The sequence below is a fragment of the Morus notabilis genome, unplaced genomic scaffold (genome assembly GCF_000414095.1).
Source record: "Morus notabilis unplaced genomic scaffold, ASM41409v2 Scaffold337, whole genome shotgun sequence".
In the NCBI taxonomy this organism is placed as follows: domain Eukaryota; kingdom Viridiplantae; phylum Streptophyta; class Magnoliopsida; order Rosales; family Moraceae; genus Morus; species Morus notabilis.
The window spans coordinates 144,719-164,145 of NW_010359286.1; the positions used below are offsets into that span (position 1 = coordinate 144,719).

At 37.3% G+C, this 19,427-nt stretch overlaps 1 protein-coding gene across 1 annotated transcript; it reads left to right on the forward strand.

The window, feature by feature from the left end:
* Window positions 1-3,331: 3,331 nt before the first annotated feature.
* LOC21406467 (serine/threonine-protein kinase/endoribonuclease IRE1b) lies at window positions 3,332-13,427 on the forward strand. Its single transcript, XM_010094032.2, has 6 exons — window positions 3,332-3,529; window positions 4,257-4,762; window positions 4,936-5,111; window positions 11,379-11,628; window positions 12,760-13,084; window positions 13,179-13,427. The coding sequence occupies exons 1-6, from the start codon at window positions 3,485-3,487 to the stop codon at window positions 13,317-13,319; spliced, it is 1,443 nt and encodes a 480-aa protein (XP_010092334.2). The 5' UTR covers window positions 3,332-3,484; the 3' UTR covers window positions 13,320-13,427.
* Window positions 13,428-19,427: the final 6,000 nt, after the last annotated feature.

Below are 19,427 nucleotides of genomic sequence, written 5' to 3' on the forward strand. Positions count from 1 at the left end.
ATGTTCATAAAGTTTACAAAAGCCATAAACAAACTAGATTACAGTCCAAACACAATCGAAGTCAAACTTCGAATAGAACTGAACAATTATTGAGGACCTTAAAACAATCAGAAAACTCATGATATTTTATCCATGTATTTATGGTCTAATTGCTTATACTTTTGATAAAAGATAGAGTGCTAAAACTTCTAATATTTTTATTTGTTTCAAGATGTTTTTGAGTTAAACAAATGACTGCATATATAATTAAAAAAATACTTATGACTCATATATGCAAATACGCAAAACCATAAGATAACTAGGATTTTGGTCATTGAAATCGGAAAAAGCTCACAAACTAGATGGATAAATTTAACTCCCGGGACGGCGTCATCGAATCCGAATGGCAAAAGCGAGTGCATTGAGCGGCGAGTCTCAGTCTTGTACTAGAAGATGTTCCGGCTCGGCTGAGTCATCGCGAAGCTTCTCTACTCCGGCATGACAGGAGCCACAACGCCGGCCTCAAGACTGTTAGGAACCTAGCTCAGAAAATCAACCAAACACTAATACCACACACACACCAAAAACAACAAGAAAATGAGAATAATCAGAGGAAATTTTATTAATCCAATCAGCTAAGAACACCAAATTACACTGAAATATAAAGGATAAAACGGAGAATTTGAGTACTCCGGGGACTCCTAATTTTGTGGTATTCGAGAGACCACCAGCTCTCCCTAATCTCAGTATCTCAGAACTCTCAAAATCACAACATCCCTCTAGTGAGCTACTAAGCCCTTTATTTATACTAATTCCTACTAACTCTATCAGCTCACTAACCAAACAAGTTCTCAAGTTAACAGATCCTAACAGAGACTGAAGAGTGCAGTCCGGAGGAGCCCGAACAACTGAGAATGGCATATATCGCGAGGAAGAGGGCTCTCCGAGAAGTCATCGGAGGGCGCTGTTTCAACTTTATCTCTCTATCTCTCAAGTCATGACTCAAGTCATATTCCTATAATGTTTTCTCTCATATAAATTCAAATTCAACTTTTTCACTACAATATTTTTCTCTCGCATGCACAACTCAAGTCATGATTTGAGTTGTGCAAATGAACTCACCCTCAAGTCATATCTGCTACGTAGCTCATGATATTAAGCATTACCAATTTGCTAACCTGGACAATCCAAAGTACATTTAACAGCAAAAGAAGGAAAAAAAAAACCTGAAATAAGGTCCAGTATCAAACATAATAGTAACTTGAAGTCTTAAATATATCATACAAAATAAGAAATACAGTAGAAATTATGTTCAATACAGTGTAGTAGACTAGTAGTGAACATCAACAACATTACAGGAACACAGTCCTGCTTAATAAGATTACAGCAACATCAAACATAACTCATTCTCAGCAATCCAAACATCAATCAAAAATTATTCTGAACAGCCTAACATCAGACAAAAATAAGTCTGAGCGATTAACATCAAACAGAAAACATAAAGGTCCAACATAGCATAATAGTCCCAACATCAAAACACAAAATAGAATACCCAAAACAGCTTAGTAAAGCAACATCATAATATAATCAAATCAAAATAGCTCAACGAAAACAGCAACAGCAAACCAACCCTCTGTATTATATACCTGATGAAAGAAAGAAACACAAGTTAGTATAAATACTAAGCGACAACACTGAATCAGAAAATAGTTAGTAATGGTTAATTACAGTTTTCATTTTCAGAATAAAAAAACACTTTATATTTTGAACAAGTTGCAATATTTGTATTCATTTTCAAAAAAAAAAAAAAAAGCTATATACTTCTTTTTTATATTTTTAGGACATACAGATTTCATTTTCCAACAAAAAACACTATCTTTTGGACATTCAGATTTCAATAAGTCGATAACACAAACAAAACAAAGAGTAACAGAAATACACAATAATCAAAATGTTCCAATGCACAGCACAACAGCACAATAAAAAAAACAAAAAAAACAAAAACGAAAACAAAATGTTCCAACGCACAACACAATAATAAAAATGTCAAAACATTCTAATCCTCATGCAGTCAGCAACACAGCAATACAGTAATCAAAAATAGGATAGGGATGTATAGAACTAATTGAAAACAAAAAAACCGAATATTGTAATTGAATCTTACCTGATAACCTAGATGAATACCAAACTTCAAGCATGTTCAAGAAGGACGTGATAAAGCTTCAAAAGTTTCCAAAGAAACATTACAAAAAACAAAAAAAAAAAAAGCAAAAAAAAAAAAAACAAAAGAAACAATTGGAATAATAAAGAAGGAGAAGATGTGAAGAGAGGTTTGACCTTTTGAAGCAATGTGGCTTTCGAGGCACAGCAGTGGAGAGGTACGACTGTGGGAGATGGAGAGGGCCAGCACTGAAGAAATGAGATTCAGAAGCCGGCGGCAGTGGAGACTTGAGAGGGAGAAGGAACTGGGCGGAGTGGGAACTAAGATTGAGAGGCTAGGATTTTTAGAAGAAAGGGAGAGGTCAGAGATGGAGGGTTTTCAGAAGAGTGGAAAATGAGAGGCTATTTTAGAAATTAACTTTTATTTTTTGTATTATTTTAGTCTCTAAACTTTAGACGCTTTTAATTTTGGTCCCTAATTTATATAAATTCAATCAAATCTTTAACACCTAGATAAAAAAAGGACAGAAATTAAATTGAAGTAAAATCTCAAAGACTAATTGTGGGACAAGTTAAGAACCAAAATGAGATTTAATATAAACTTTAAGGACCATTTATAGAATTAACCCTTTATACATACTACTTGTTTTTAGTTTGGGTCAGGTTAGGTTTAACGGGTTGGGAATCGGCCAACCCATTAACTCAGGCCTGGGCCTTGATAAGCGAAAACTAAAGAAAAAAAAGAAGCAAAGTGGTGGGTTGTCTTTTTGGTTAGGTTACGGAAACTTACATCGGTTTGTCAGGTTGAATGGTTTTCTGCATAGCCCTAATGACGCACTGAAACAGATAATTAATTCTTTGGTGGCACTGAAAAAGTAAGCTACCAAAAGGCTCTATTTTGAACCATTAGATACGTATCAAATATTATTTTTTTGTATACATTTTAAATATGATCAAATTTTAACAAAATCTAATAGTTAAAAACTGACCGTACTGGTATCTATTAAAAAGTCGTAAAAAAAAAGAGACTTAAAAAGACAATAGGGTTTTTCACAGTTTCTTTCCTCTCCCTCAATCTTTTCCTCCTCTAGCCGCTGCACTTTTGAACAAAACACCAGGCCACGGCTCGCCGTCCTCCTCACCGGCTCCGCCCTGTAGTTCCGTCATCACGACCAGCCGCCCGAGGCACATACAAAAAATCCCGTTTCTACTTTTTCTTTTTTGTTTTGTTTTTTTCCTATTTCCTATGTTACAAACACAAACGCACATAATGTCAGTACGGCTAATTTTTGAATTTTTTCAGCTAAATTTGCACAATAAAACCTATCTAGGTGTGTAAATTTCGATGGGCGAACCAATGTCGGACCGACTCAGTGCACTCCTGCCAACGGTACTCTTTCTTTTTTATATTTATTTTTTTTCTTATTTTGTTTTCTTTTTTTTAGCTGCATCATTGCCAATGTTCCTTCACGCTTTCAGAAACAAATTCCGAGATCCATGTAAGTGATGTGAGGCCCATTTGGGTGGGGCCCACCCACCCCCTGTTGGCTGTTGTTTGGATGATGATTTTGGAGTCTTCTTGTTTTATTTTTGTTTTTTGTTTTGTTTTTTTCCTATTTCCTATGTTACAAACACAAACACACATAATGTCAGATCCGTACTCCTCAGGTCGGGGTGCATTAATGGAGTGATCTAAAGTTTGGCGGGAAAATGACATTGTACTTCTGGTTATGTGGTTTTGTTTTTGTTTTTTTCCAGGCAGGCCAGGGATTTTTTTTTTTTTTTCGCTACCATTAATAGTTTTATTTCTATTTTGTAAATATTAATGAGAACAAAATTATTTTGAGAAAAAAAAAAAAACTTCTTTTTTGAGTTAGTGGTGGTGGTGATAGTTTGGGTTTAAAGGAAGCCCGAAGGTGACTGAGAAGGTTCTAAAGATAGCAAGTTTGAACTAATTCTTCTTATTTTGTACTAATGATATTCAATAAGTAAACTAATTCTTCTTATTTTGTACTAATGACATTGACAGTTCTGACTCTTTTTTTCTAACATTTGTTTTAATTGATCTATATTTCAATTTATCTATTTATATGCAAGAAATTTGTTATGTAAATCAGCATAGAGAAGAAAGTACTGCTTCTAGTTCAGAAGTTTCATCTAATGAGAACCAACTGCGGATAGGCGAAAAATTAGTGATTTTTTTAACAAAAGAAATTGGTAAAAGCAGCATGGGGACCGTTGTCTATGAGGGATCTTATGAAGGTACACCAATTGCTGTGAAACGGATTCTCAAGAGTCATCATGAAATGGCTGATCAAGAAATCAAGAATTTTGAAGCATCTGCTCATCACCAAAATGTTGTCAAATATTATGGGGTGGAGCAAGACAGAGACTTTATTTATCTTGTTCTGGAGCTATGTGATTGCAATTTGAGTGACCTTATCGAAATGCCTTCTGCGGCTTCTTTAAATCAATACGAGTATGTATCAAAAGATGATCATTGCAATACAATTTCTATAACTTCAAGTGAAGAACATTCAGAGCTACCGAAGAATATTTTGGAAGATGCTGAGCTTTGGGATGATAATAAACGCGCTACACCATTATTACTAAAATTGATATGGTTAGTTAAATTTCCTTTAAACATAACTAGAAAAGCTTAAATTGTGGTATGCATATCTTAGCTCAATCATGCCTTCTCAATTATTGGACTTTTTTAATCAATCATCTTTTAGAACCCTTGTCTTTGGGATTAAATTGCCAGTTGATCACATCATTCTATATCTAATCTAACAGGAACATAGTTTCTGCAATTGAGCACCTGCATAAGTTGGGCATAGTTCACCGAGACGTAAAGCCCGAAAACGTATTGATACAAAAGCAAAGCTCATCTTTTCATGCAAAGCTTTCTGATATGGACATCAGCAGACGCCTTCGTGATAATGAGTCTGCGTTGAGTAACCATTTTTCACGTAAGTACTCTCATTTCCCATACATTCGTCAAACCGATTGCTCAAACTAAATTTCTCATTCAGGCTTACTATTCTTACCAATTCCCGAGTAACGTTACTGATAAGGGCTGTGCCGTATGGAACAAGAACTAGAAAAAACGAATTGAAAGAATCGAAAGAATGAAAGAAAGAATCATTGGAAGAATTTTATTAACGACAAATTATGTACACCGATACGCAGATCTTCAAAGGTCTGCTACCTCCCCTTACTTGGAACGTTTCCAAGATTTGTTCAACTAACGGATTATTCCCGATGCCTCAGTAAGCTAACTAATACTAACACTTCCACAGCAAACTAAAGACAACCTTTCCCAACCCAAACCCCCCTGCCTAAACCTGTTTGTTCCTCCTAACATACACTTGCCTGAGTAGGGGCTTATCAATTACACCCCACCCCACCCCCCCGCCGAAAAAAGGTCACTTTGTCCTCAAGGTGGAAAGCAGGAAACTGGCGCTGAATCACCTCAAATAGCTTCCAAGAAGATTCAAACTCAGGAAGGTGGCGCCATTTAATCAAAACCTCCAAAGACCAGTGGCAGGGGAAAAACGTGTATCCATGACCTGAGCTGGTTCCACCTGCAACGTCAAATCTTCTGATAAGATTGGTGTTAAAGATTGAGGAATATCCACAGGACCCAGCGCCTTCTTCAAGCGGGAGACATGAAAGACCGGATGAATCCGAGCATGAGAAGGAAGGTGCAGTCGGTACGCCACTAGACCAACTCGAGCAAGGATCTGAAATGGCCCATAATAGCGAGGAGCAAGCTTTTCATTCACCACTCGCGCCAACGCTCCATGATGATACGGCTGGAGCTTCAAATAAACCATGTCTCCCACTTCAAATATCACGGAACGACGCTTCTTGTTGGCATGGTTTGGCATTGACTGTTGAGCGCGACCCAAGTGGTCCTTCAATTCTGCCAAAAGTGCATCTCGGTCGCATAGTTGCCGCTCCAACTCCGATGTAGCCATAGAACCGACCTCATAAGGCACCAACTGCGGACGATCCCGACCACAGAGAGCTTTGAAAGGCGTCATGGCAGCTGAAACATGAAAGCTCGTATTGTACCAATACTCTGCCCACGAAAGATGTGTGAACCACTACCTAGGTTAGCCAAAGACAAAACAATGCAAGTAGGCCTCCAAATAGCGATTGACGACCTCCGTTTGTCCATCCGTCTGTAGGTGGTACGCCATACTCCGGCACAAAGTAGTGCCCTGCAACCGGAAAAGTTCCTTCCAAAAATGGCTCATAAAAACCTTGTCTCGATTGGAGATGATACTCCGCAGAAACCCATGTAGGTGAACAATGTCATGGACAAAAGAAGTAGCCACAGTGTTGGCCGAAAACGGGGGTTTGAGGCCAATGAAGTGACCATACTTACTGAGGTGGTCAATGACAACCAAAATGGAATTATACCCTGTAGATTTTGGTAATCCCTCAATAAAGTCCATGGAAATATCATCCCAAACCCGATTGGGTACAGGCAAAGGCTGCAACAACCCCGCCGGTGATAAAGTCGACGACTTATGTTGCTGACAAACGGTACAAGCAGCCACAAAAGACTCGACATCCTTGTGCATACCCTTCCAGTAGAACTCCATTGCCAACCGCTTGTAAGTCTTAAAGACCCCTGAATGCCCGCCTATCTTACTACTATGAAACTCACATAACAAGGTTGGAATAAGAGGAGATTTTGGAGGAATGACCAACCTGCCCTTGTATAGTAAATGCCCCCTTTAAAGAGAAAACCCTGTCAAAGAATGAGTGCCAGCCAAAACTCCTCCACGGTTTTGTTGACTCCCAGATCTGCCTTAACCTGCCACTGCAACTCCTCAGTATCGAGCACCATTAGAGTAGTCATGAGCATCAAAGCAAGCCCCACTTGTTGTCTCGAAAAGGCGTCAGCCACCCTATTTTTTGGACCCGGTTTGTACTGAATCTCAAAATCATAGCCAAGCAATTTACACAACCATCTCTGATGCTCCACACTTACCAAGCGCTGCTCCAATAAGAATTTTAAACTTTTTTGATCGGTGCGCACCACAAAGCGTCTCCCTAACAAATAAGGTCGCCATTTCTGAATGGCTAACACAATGGCCATTAGTTCCCGCTCATAAACTGATTTAGCGCGAGCGCGCGCCGAAAGGACTTGGCTAAAGTAAGCAGTGGGCCGCTGCAGTTGCATCAAAACAGCTCCTACCCCAAACCCCGAAGTGTCTGATTCCACCACAAAAGGTTGAGAAAAATCTGGCAAGGCCAACACTGGAATCTCAGTCATAGCCCTTTCTAAGTGCTGAAAAGCATCCTCAGCCTCAGAATTCCAGTGAAAGGTGTCCTTCTTATTGCGTCAATGGCCACGCAATACGTCCATACCCGTCCACGAAACGGCGGCAATAACCTGTGAGGCCCAAGAATCCCCGTAACTCCTTGATGGACCGCGGAGAAGGCCAATCAAACATCGCCTGTATCTTGCTGGAATCCACAGAAACTCCATTCTAAGAGACAACATGACCCAAATATTCCAATTGCTCATGTGCAAAGAGACATTTTTTTTTTATTGACGTACAATTGGTTGTCTTGCAAGACAGAAAAGACCCTGTCCAAGTGCTCCAAATGGTCCTCCCAAGAACGGCTGTAAATCAGGTATCATCAAAGAAGACCAACACAAAGCGACGTAAGAACGACTTTAGTACTTCATTCATCAAAGACTGAAAGGTAATCGGTGCATTTGTCAATCCGAAAGGCATAACGAGGAACTCATAGTGTCCCTCAAGAGTATGAAAAGTAATCTTAGGGACGTCCTCGTCACACATGCGAATTTGGTGATATCCTGATTTCAAATCTAATTTGGTGAAAATGGTGGCTCTGCACAACTCATCTAACAACTCTTCTATCTCCAGAATTGGGAATTTATCCTGAACTGTGGCTTTGTTTAGCACCCTATAATCGATGTAAAATCTCCAACTACCATCCTTCTTCTTGATGAGCAAAACCGGGCTAGAGAAAAGGGTCATACTCGGCTGTATAATTCCAACCGCCAACATTTCCCTCACTAACTTCTCTACTTCAGTCTTTTGAAAATGGGGGTATCGGTACGGTCGGACACTAATCGGACCGGTGCCATCCCCAAGAATTATGCGGTGGTCCTTCACTCTATGAGGAGGTAAACCGGCTGGCATGTTGAGAACTGCTGCATGTTTCTGCAACAATTCTTGTAGTTGCTCATTGCTCCCCTCTCCCATACCATGACCTTGCTCCACCCCCAATTGACTCATTTCCAAGTAAATGCCATGCCCCTCATGACGAATGGTGCGCATCATGGCCTTAAGGGAAATCAATGACCTTGTAAGACTAGCATCCCCCTTCAACATCACATTCTCCCCGTGCACTTTGAATCTCATGGCTTGAGTCTTCTAATTGACATTCATACTCCCTAAAGTCTCCAACCATTGCATTCCTAGAATCACATCTATTCCTCCCAATTCCAGTGGCAAGAAATTCTCAATTATGGTCAAGCCTTGCATGGTCAACACCACTTCTTTACACAATCCCTGCCCCTATACTGACTCCCCCATACCCGTTTGGACACCAAAACTAGTTGTAGGAGTTATGGGCAATTTTAATTCTGAAACTAGAGTACGAGAAATAAAGTTGTGTGTAGCCCCGGAATCGATTAAAACAATTACCTCATGATGACCAATCTCTTCCTTTATCTTCATGGTTTTTGGTGTTGTCAACCCCACTACGGAGTTCAAGGACAACTCAATCACCTCCGTTCGTAGCAACTCCTCAGACTCCTCCTTTGCCTCGTCCAACTCAATTTCCTCATTTTCAATTTCGTCCTCATCGCTAACTAACATAATCCGCAACTCCCTCTTCTTATAGTGATGCCCAATAGTAAACTTTTCATCACAACGAAAACATAGTCCCATATTCCGCTTCTCTTGCCACTCCGAGTTAGATAATTTCCGGAATGGAAAATCCTTCTTCTGCCTCTCGACACTAGGGCTACCTTGAGGCTAATTCATTGTGGTTCCCATTGGTGGATTGGATGTGAATCCCGCTACTTGGGGATGCCAAACCCGAGTTCCCCTAATATCCCTTCGTAACAACAGATTTTTCTCTTCAATTCGCTGCGCAATGTCCATGATTTCGGAGAACGCCTCTGGCTTGAGTAGGCGCAGTTCAGCTCGAATATCATCCCTCAATCCATTCACAAAAATGCCATCAAGGATTTCCTCCGGTACTTCTTGTAAAGGGGCAGCCGATGCCTCAAAATTCCGGTGATATTCAGCCACCGTACCTGTTTGCCTAAGTGCCAGAAACCGTTCACACAAGTTTCCCTCTGTGAATAACGAAAACGTTACAGGAGAGCCACCTTGAAATTAGTCCAAGTGATGAAAGGCCGCCGCTGATTCTGCCACTGAAACCATGATAATGCATCTCCCTCTAATGCAATTCCAGCCGTCATTAATTTCTCCCTCTCCGAGAACCTGTTAATTGAGAAAAATTGGTTCATTCTAAACAACCAGCCATCCGGATCAATGCCATTGAACAATGGGTAGTCCAATTGTTTATGCCTTACTGGTGAGAAGTCCTCACCTCCCCATGACTCCCCATATTTTCCCAAGAAATCCATTTAGTCCTCAGCCTCGTTATCCTCCCAATGCCGTCTTCCTTCTCTGCCCGTATGTCCACCAAAACGTCCCCCCTCAAAGCAACCATCCCCTCTCTGCTTGGGACCTCCATTTACTGTACGAACTCCTCTTTCCCCTTCTCCATTTCAACCACTGCGACAGTCCCGAATGTCTTCGGAAGACCCTACCGCTAGAAAATCACTGCTCCGTCCATCGCGGAGGTTTCATTCACCGTCGCCGGTCTCGCCACCCCTGGGTCGGCCATTCCAACCATTACGACTGAGATCGGAACAATTTCCTTCGTGAATCGAGCTCTAGCTCACACGATCTCTTCTCCGACCTGGTTTTCTCTGACGTCCACTTCCTGACATTTTCCCCTTTCTTTTTCCCCGAGAACCCTAGGATCGGCCATTTCTCCCAAATTGCGACCGTCCTCCTCCACCAGTCCCATGACTTCACGAGCTAGTCCTTGGACCACTCCGATCTCGTCTTCCCGAACACTAGCGATTCCTGAACGAGATCCTTCCACAAGCAGATTCGTCGTCGCCGTCGCAAATAGTAGTCGCATCTGCTCCTCCATCAGTCAGCGCAGGTCTGACATATTTTGGCTCATTTCGGCCATATTTTGGTTAATTTTCGCTCTGCTTTGGCTCATTTCACCCCTTACCTCGCCAAATTCCTTTTCCACCAAATTCCTTTTCCATCGAATCTCCCTCTCCATCGCCTCAAATTTCTCCTCCGTTTTTATGGCTGCCATTATCGCCCAAAACAGAGCTCTGATACCAAATTGATAAGGGTTGTGCTGTATGGAACAAGAACTAGAAAAGAACGAATTGAAAGAATCGAAAGAATGAAAGAAATAATCAATGGAAGAATTTTATTAACGATAAATTTTGTACACCGATACACAGATCTTCGAGGGTCTGCTACCTCCCCTTACTTGGAATGTTTCCAAGATTTGTTCAACTAACTGATTATTCCCGATGCCCTCTCTTTCCCTCCTGTCCCCCCTTTTATACACTTTCCCTCTAACAAACAAACTTCCTCAATAAGCTAACTAATACTAACACATCCACAGCAAACTAAAGACAACCTTTCCCAACCCAAACCCCTTGCCTAAACCCGTTTATTCCTCCTAACATACACTTGCCTGAGTAGGGGCTTATCAATGACGAAAGAACTAGCTTGAAAATCATGGGTTGCACACGATATATAGTTAATGTAATAAGCAATATACTTGCATCAAAATCTACTCTAATACTAGATTGAGTTGTAAACATGTCAGAACGGCATTGTCATTAATTAATCATGTCAATTTCAAATAATATTGGGTTGAGCATGTGAACACAGTTGAACATAACTTGTCTAGAAATCACATTAAACACAGTGGATCTCTAATTTGAACTTGAATTATCACGTCTCTACCCTAAAACTGCGTGTTTGCCATTTCCAACCCAAGCAGGCATTTTGTAACTAGTACCTACTACAAATTGATATTTGATTACATTTTTCCTGAACCTGATTTTAACTGCTTCTAAATCCTTTCAATGTTAGTCTCATGCATGTTTTTCAATTAATTGACTATAGGTTGCGGCACTACAGGCTGGAAAGCGAGAGAATGGCTTCTTTTTGAATGCCAAACAGCTGCAATGGATTTGTTTTCCTTAGGTTGCCTCATCTTTTATTGCATCACTCGTGGTATACATCCATTTGGGGACCATGATGAACGCAATAAGAATATTAAGGAAGAGAATGTGAAGAACATGTTTTTGGTACAAGATTTCCCAGAAGCTTCTCATCTCATTTCTCTTTTATTACAACCAGTATATTGGTTAAGGTGAGTGATGCAAATCACGTTGATTAGGATAAATTCTCATCGATTATTCCTTATTTTGATTTCTTGATTTTGCATTTAATATCATATATTTAGCTTCCCCTTTTCAAGTGCATAAACAATAGTAGATTATGATTGATTATTAAGTATAATGTTAGAATTATTCTCCCACTTGTTCATTTTCCTTGTTACTTTCTCAATCTCTTCCTGGTTCTAGCTCCCAATCTAAATAATTCCTCTTCTTTCTCTTCTTTCTCCTCCTTTCCAACTCTAATTCTACATCAGTGAGGTTATAAATAGTTTCCTTCAGCATAGATTCTACATGATAAGTTTTGGAACTAATTGTTGGAAAAATTCTTGGAAACCCTTTCTGAGTTACCATTTTAGAAACTCTTTCTCCTGCTTGAGAAGATCAAAATGATATGTTCATATGCTCAAAAGGGTGAACGGGTAAATGAGAATTGACTCTTAAGAGTCCTCCCATAAAGTTGAAAAACCAAAAGAAAACTTCCATGAAGTTGAGAAAAGCTCTTTTGTCTGACATGAAAATGATATAAAAGTATTATCTATTCTAAGCCCTATAAAACAGACCACCCCCAACTTCTCATTTGAAATACACTATAACTTTTGGGCGGGGATAGCATAGTTCTCCGTCGTTGCTACTAGTAAACCGTTATACGGTCAGGAGCCAAATCTGAATGTTGACAAATGTGTGACACACTAGCCTCAGTATTTTTTAGTTCAAAGATTTAAAATTTTTTATGCAGTTTATATGTATATTGTCATCATCGTAATTATATATTGTTGGAATTGTTGGTAAATTTCAATTGTATTCGCAATTTTTGCTTTGGTTTTTTTTTATATTAATATAATTTTCTTATTTCCAGTTATCTATTCATATCTCTATTTTATATTTTGTCTAACACTAATTAAGGCTTACTAATCTATCAACGACTCATTTTATGCATTTTATTTAAATTATGCACATTGTGACAAATCCTTGTCGTTGTACTAGGTAGTAAATTAGAAAAAATTGAAGCAAATTTTAAGTTTTACTTGAGAATAAATAAACTTCTCAACACCTAGCTTGAATCCTCGAATCTTGATGAAAATTATACTTGTTATTCTTGGCAGGCCAGAAGCCAGTGAGGTGTTGCACCATCCTCTGTTCTGGGTTGCAAAGAAAAGACTTTTTTTCATTAGCGACTTTATTGATAGAGTAAGCGAAGACTCTATTCTTTCTAAAGAGCTCGAATCTGCTGCAAGCGCAATTTTAGGTACTGAAAGGATAATAATCATAAATGTGGTTCTAAAATGGAACAAAAAGGTGGATACAGAGATAATCAGGCACATTTCCCTCTCTGCAAAAAGGGATTACAAGTTTAACAGCATTCGTGATTTGCTGCATCTGATTCAATACATATTGAAGCATTATGTACAGCTCCCAAAAGATATTAAGGTGATTGTAATACAAATTTATGTGAATCATGAGATGTATCTTCATACACATTTAAGTGTTGCAATGTAAATATTTAATTTGGTGGCTCTTTCAGATTCTAGTCGGACCGCTATATGAAGGACTCGATGACTATTTTACAAGAAAATTTCCCACGCTCCTGATGACAATGTACGTTGTTGTATGCACTCATTGTAAAGAAGGGTTGTTGAGTGAATATTTTGAGAGGAATCTGTAGCTAGCTAGCTGAGGGGTCTCAATGCAAGTGTATGCATTGATATAACCTTGTTTTTCTTTTTAAACCAAGAGCTGTATATAATAGAAACAAGCATAGAATTTTTGTTTAGCCAAGCTTGCAACTATCACAACTATTTGTAATTCTCATTGTGTATATAAGTGTAGAATGAATTGACCCGTTCTAGTTTTGCTCCATAATTAGTTTATCAGTTGTACAAGATGTGTTGTTAAATCTGTTGTATATTATACATACATAGATAAAAGATGCAATGTACCTTGTGCGTAGGTTTCAACTCTTTTCTAAATCACCCCTTTTCTAAAAATGGTTTCGTCTCTTGCATTTGTTACGATCTCTACCCAGGAGCTTTCCGTCTCTTGCATTTGTTTTTAGGGTTCTATCCACCGCCGGTTTTTGGCCCGCTCCACCACAGACTCAACATGCATTTTCTTTTTCAATTCTATTTCAAAATTAATAAAGTTGTAGTGTCTTTAACCTGAAATTCTAGATTTCTAAGCGTTTGATTTTCAAAACTGTAGTTATCAATATAAAAAAATAAAATTGAGAAAAAAAGATAACATGTAATTTTATTGCACTGTATTAAGAAATACATAGACTTGGCCCTTACTTTTGTAGTGGATTGGCTCAGAAAAAAGAATTAATATTTATTCTTTTCTCTATCTAAGAATGCCTATAATAATGAAACAACTTTGTGTGTGAAAACAAAAAGAAACAGATTTATCTACACCCAAGAAGTACAAATAGTAATGTTAAGGATTGTTAGTATATTAAAAGAGTACTTTCTTCTATATGTTTGCATCAACTAATCAACTGGTTTTTGTTTGTTTTGTTTGTTTTTTTTGGGGGTTTGGATGACGTTAAAAATGAATTTCAGCAATAAAATCTGTCACTTTTCTTCTCTTTCGTTTGGCTTCAGCCCCCGGCTGCCATTAGGCTATCTTGAACGTGATATGAATATATATATTAGATAATATAGAGAAATGAGCTTCCATTAAGGATGTACAATTTGCTCCAACACGAAAGCATAATAACTCAAAACGATTGTCCCTAAGAACAAGAAAAAATCCTGTAGAATCAAATTTTTTGCTGTTCTTGTGCGGAAATTGAAATAGGAACTGAAGCTATCTGTCACGACCCCAAAGATGGGACCGTGATTATTGGATAAAAATCACAAAAATAAATACATAAATATCAGTATAGTTTGCTCCGGAGACTTTCTTTAATAAATAATATTTAGAACAGTCCATAAAGTCCAAGAAAAATAGTACAACTCTGGGACAATGTCGACCAATACAGTTTATATACAGAAATACAGTACATCTCAGAATTAAAACTGTAAATTCAAAACAAACGTACCGCTTCGAATCTCGCGCCTTCAAGCCATTGGCATCCACTTATTACGTTGTAAACCTAAACCGCTAACTCTAGAGGAGGGGTTTAAAACATTGAAAACAGAAGAAAAATGAGCGGAATGCCCAGTATGACACAATTTTATAAAACATTATAAATAAAGATACTTACAGTCTGAAGAAATACACCCGGAACCAATCATACAATTTTATAAAATATTATAAATAAAAGTACTCACGGTCTGAAGACATACACCCGGAACTGATCATACAATTTTATAATAAAGGAAATACTCACATAGTAGTGGTAAAATATCTGTATAGTGAAAATATGCAGAGTCATAAGACTATTGAGCAATAAAGTAAAAAAATGTCTGTATAATGAAAATGCGCAGAGCATAACACCACTGAACAAAAAATGATAAAATATCTGTATAATAAAAATGTACAGAACCATAACATCACTGAGGAATAAGTAAATCTATACGGGTTTAAAATCATTCTCCCAGAGATACGATTCACATATCTCACAATCTCTGAAATCACACTACGTTTTATTATTTTTTAAAATATTTTATTATAAGAAATATTACTTTTAAAAATCTTTCACACGCTTTATATTTCTTTTTTATCTTATTTTGTTTTTGTTTTTGTTTTCTTTTTTTAGCTGCATCATTGCTTCCTTCACGCTGTCAGAAACAAATTCCGAGATCCATGTAAGTAACGTGAGGCCCATAGGGTGGGGCCCACCCACCCCCTGTTGTTTGGATGATGATTTTGGAGTCTTCTTTGTTTTGTTTTTTTTTTTGTTTTGTTTTGTTTTTTTCCTATTTCCTATGTTACAAACACAAACACACATAATATCAGATCCGTACTCCTCAGGTCCGGGTGCATTAATGGAGTGATGTAAAGTTTAGCAGGAAAATGACATTGTACTTCTGGTTTTGTGGTTTTGTTTTTGTTTTTTTCGAGGCAGGCCAGGGATTTTTGTTTTCTTTGGCTACCATTAATAGTTTTATTTCTATTTTGTAAATAAAAATAAGAACAAAATTATTTTGAGAAAAAAAAAATTCTTTTTTTTGTTTGGTACGATCTCTACTCACGCCCTTTCCGTCTCTTGCATTTGTTTTTAGGGTTTTATCAACCGCTGGTTTTTGGCCCGCTCCACCACAGACTCAACATACATTTTTTTTTTTCAATTCTATTTCAAAATTAATAAAGATGTAGTGTCTTTAGCCTGAAATTCTAGATTAGCGTTTGATTTCAAAACTGTAGTTATCACTATTAAAAAAATAAAATTGAGAAAAAAAGACGATATGTAACTTTATTGCACTGTAGTAAGAAATATATAGTGTGCGTTTGAAATTGATTTTAAAATGATTTTATTTTCAATCAAAAGTAAAAAAGAGATTGTTTTGAAAATTATTATGGGGACCGATTTTAAAATTACGTTCGGTTGTTTTAAGATATTATTTTGAGTATAATAAAAAAGTGAAATAATATTTATTAATTAATATATTATAATATTATTGATATGTACTAAAAATGAAAATATAAAAGTGAAAATAACTTTTAATTATTTTCTAATTCTTTCATAAAAATCATTCTCACGGTTTTTACGTATTTTGAAAAGGAAAAAATGAAAATGAAAACGAAACGACGTTAAGCTAATGGAAGAGTGTAGCACTATCCTTCAAAGGAAGAATAATCACATTATTTAAATAACAATTAATTCTCAATTAATTATCCTTGAGTGTTTAATTTTAGAATTCTGTAATTTTAAAATTCTCACTTTGCCCTTTAGTGTCTTGTAGAATTACAAGGATGACGCGATGACTCATGGACCTATAATTTTGAGCTCCAATAAAATTAATAATTAATTAAACACTTTAATGAATTTATTAATCTTATTAATATCAATAGTTACTCCACTATAAACTTAGAATTGCACTCTTATAGATATAAATTACTTCTAAACTGTGAAGTGTCCATGTGATGTAGTCCCTACATATAGATCTGTCACACCCCAAAACAGGGGTTAGTGAGGTGGAGGCTCGTTTAGAGATGAAAAATGATTAAGAAAGTAATTAGACATTTGGAAATATAATAATCAAAACCAAAGTAAAATATTAAAGAAATTTCTAAACAAGCCCCATATTTTGCTGCAATTAAATTACAAGAAAGCAATGGGGACTTTCACATCTTCTGATAAAAGAGGTTTAAAAACTGAGCCTCTGGCATCATTCAAGGCTTCACCCACAGGATATACAATATTATACATACATGAATATGTAAAATATCATTTACAAACATCAACCACAGTCTAGAAATTTAAGGTTTAGAGTTCCATAATTTACAATCCTTACTGTCCTCACTTGATCAGATGGTAGCAACTACTTCAGCTACTTAGCACTGTTCCTAGCATCACCTGGAAAGGTTTAATATTTATAGAAACAAAATAAAACATGAGTGGAAGGCCCAGTATGATGAATTTTAAAATAAACTTTAAAGACAAGTAAATAAATGAATGAGTAAGTAAATAAAGATATTTAGTTCCAATACAATAGCCAGAACTAACATCCTTTTTCTGAAAACTTTAAATTTCGTATTACAGGCATCAGCAAGTAATTTATCCTCTGATAAATTACTTACATAACCACAGCACAAGCCTTATCACCACCGTAGAGGCCCGGTCCAGGATTTGGGTTCTACCCCTAAGGATATGATCTCCAAATCCTATCTAGGTTATCAGCAGGCTTACCATTTTGTAAGATATCCTATCTTAAGAAATCGTTCATTAAAACTTTGAAACAGTTCATTATAATTCAGATAGCTAAAATCAAGCTATTGTGTTAAAATGATTTTCTTTCACAAATATGTCCTTTCTTTAAAACATTTGTAAGGCCAAAACTCTTTGAAAACTTAGGTCAAAACAGGGTTAAAACAGCATTTTAGGCAAAACAGATTCAAACCATGTGTACATCGGTCGACCGCTGACAGAGACATTGTTCTTCACCGGTCAGCCGGTGAAGAGGGCACCGGTCGATCGGGCCGGTGGGAGCTGGACAGCTCGACTGACATAGCCGATACGAAGAAAATCCGGCCAGAACCTGCAAATCCGAGTTCCAATCCGAAATATTTTCAAAGAAATTCAACAAATCTAGGTTCCAGACAACAAATCAAGCCCAAAGAATCAAAAATTCCCAATTCCATCAGGATTTAACCAAAATCCATTTTGAACTAAAAATAGGGAGCAGAAAAATTCGAGATTCAAGAGAAATCTTTCAGAAATCTTACCCTAAATCATTCTCTTGATGTTGAAAACTCCATGAAGTTCTTCTTTGATTCAAACTTCTTGAGTAATGGTGAAAATTTTAAAGAGAAAGAGAAGGAGAGCTACAAGAGAGAGAGAGATTGAGCTGAGAAAGAATGGAGAGAGAGAGAGAGAGTTACGTGGGAGAGTGAGGGAAAAGAAGAAAAAAGAAAGAAAAGAAAAAGAAAAAAGGCAAATATCAAAGATATTTAGGAAAATATACAAGAAAATGTGTCTACACACGCTTCTGGGGTGAAAATATAAATATTGACATGTCACGCCCCTAAACCGGGGTTAGTGACGTGGAGGCTCGTTTAGAAACTTAAACCTGTTTGGAAAAGAGTGATTAGCAAAATAATTTAATTCCTTTCAAATCCAAAACATTCAGGTATTTCCAAACGAGCCCCTGCATTCAAGAGAAATTTAATTTCAAGAACGGTGGTGGAATTTCCAACCAACCAGTTTTAAAACCACATCACTGGTATCATGTCAGCAATTCCCACAGGTGTTTAGCTTACATGAATATAAACATAAGTAAATGTGACATCAACCACAATCTAGCAACATTTAAGTTTACAAACCATAATCTCTTATACATGCCTTGAAATAAAAGATAGGAGGGTTACAACTCTTTGCTTCCCGAGATCAAGTCCACACCACCGGTAATAGCTACCTATTGCGCACCACTCCTCGCGTCGCCTGGAGGGGTTTAATACATTTAAAAATAGAAAAAGGTGAGCGAAAGGCCCAATATGATATAAATTTTATAAAGCATTTAAAATAAAGGTACTCACGATCCGAAGATATACATCCAGAACCGATCATCCCTTTTTAGAAAAGGAAATACTCACAATAGAAATATCTGTATAATGAAAGTGTGCAGCTCATCATACCACTAAACAAGAAGCGGTAAAAATGTCTGTCTAAGAAAAGTGCAGAGCCATCATTCCACTAAACAAGAAGCGGATCCGTACGGGTTTCGGGACCTACCCCCAAGGATGCGATTCCCACATCCCGATCTCTAAGGCCACCATGCATTGTATCATTTCTTAAAATATTTCATTTTAAGAATTGATACGCTTTGAAATCTCATTTCCAAAATCATTGGAAAACTTAATAGCATTCTCATGCTATTTCTTTAAAATCATTTCCTTTAAACATGTTTTGTTCTAAAACATTTTCATTGGCCAAAATAATTTAAAATGAGGCTAACAAGGATATAGACAAGAATATCCTACCTGTTGGATATCAAACCTGGGCTAGCCTTCAGTTCTCCTAGCCTCCGCTTTCCTTAAAGCCTTAATGCTTGACTTCTCCACTAGCTTTATCACAAAAGCAATATCTTAGGAAGTATTTCTCATTCCTAAAACGAATTAAGTTCAATCATGTTTAATTGTTTCCTATTAGTGTGCCTTGACTCAAATCCAA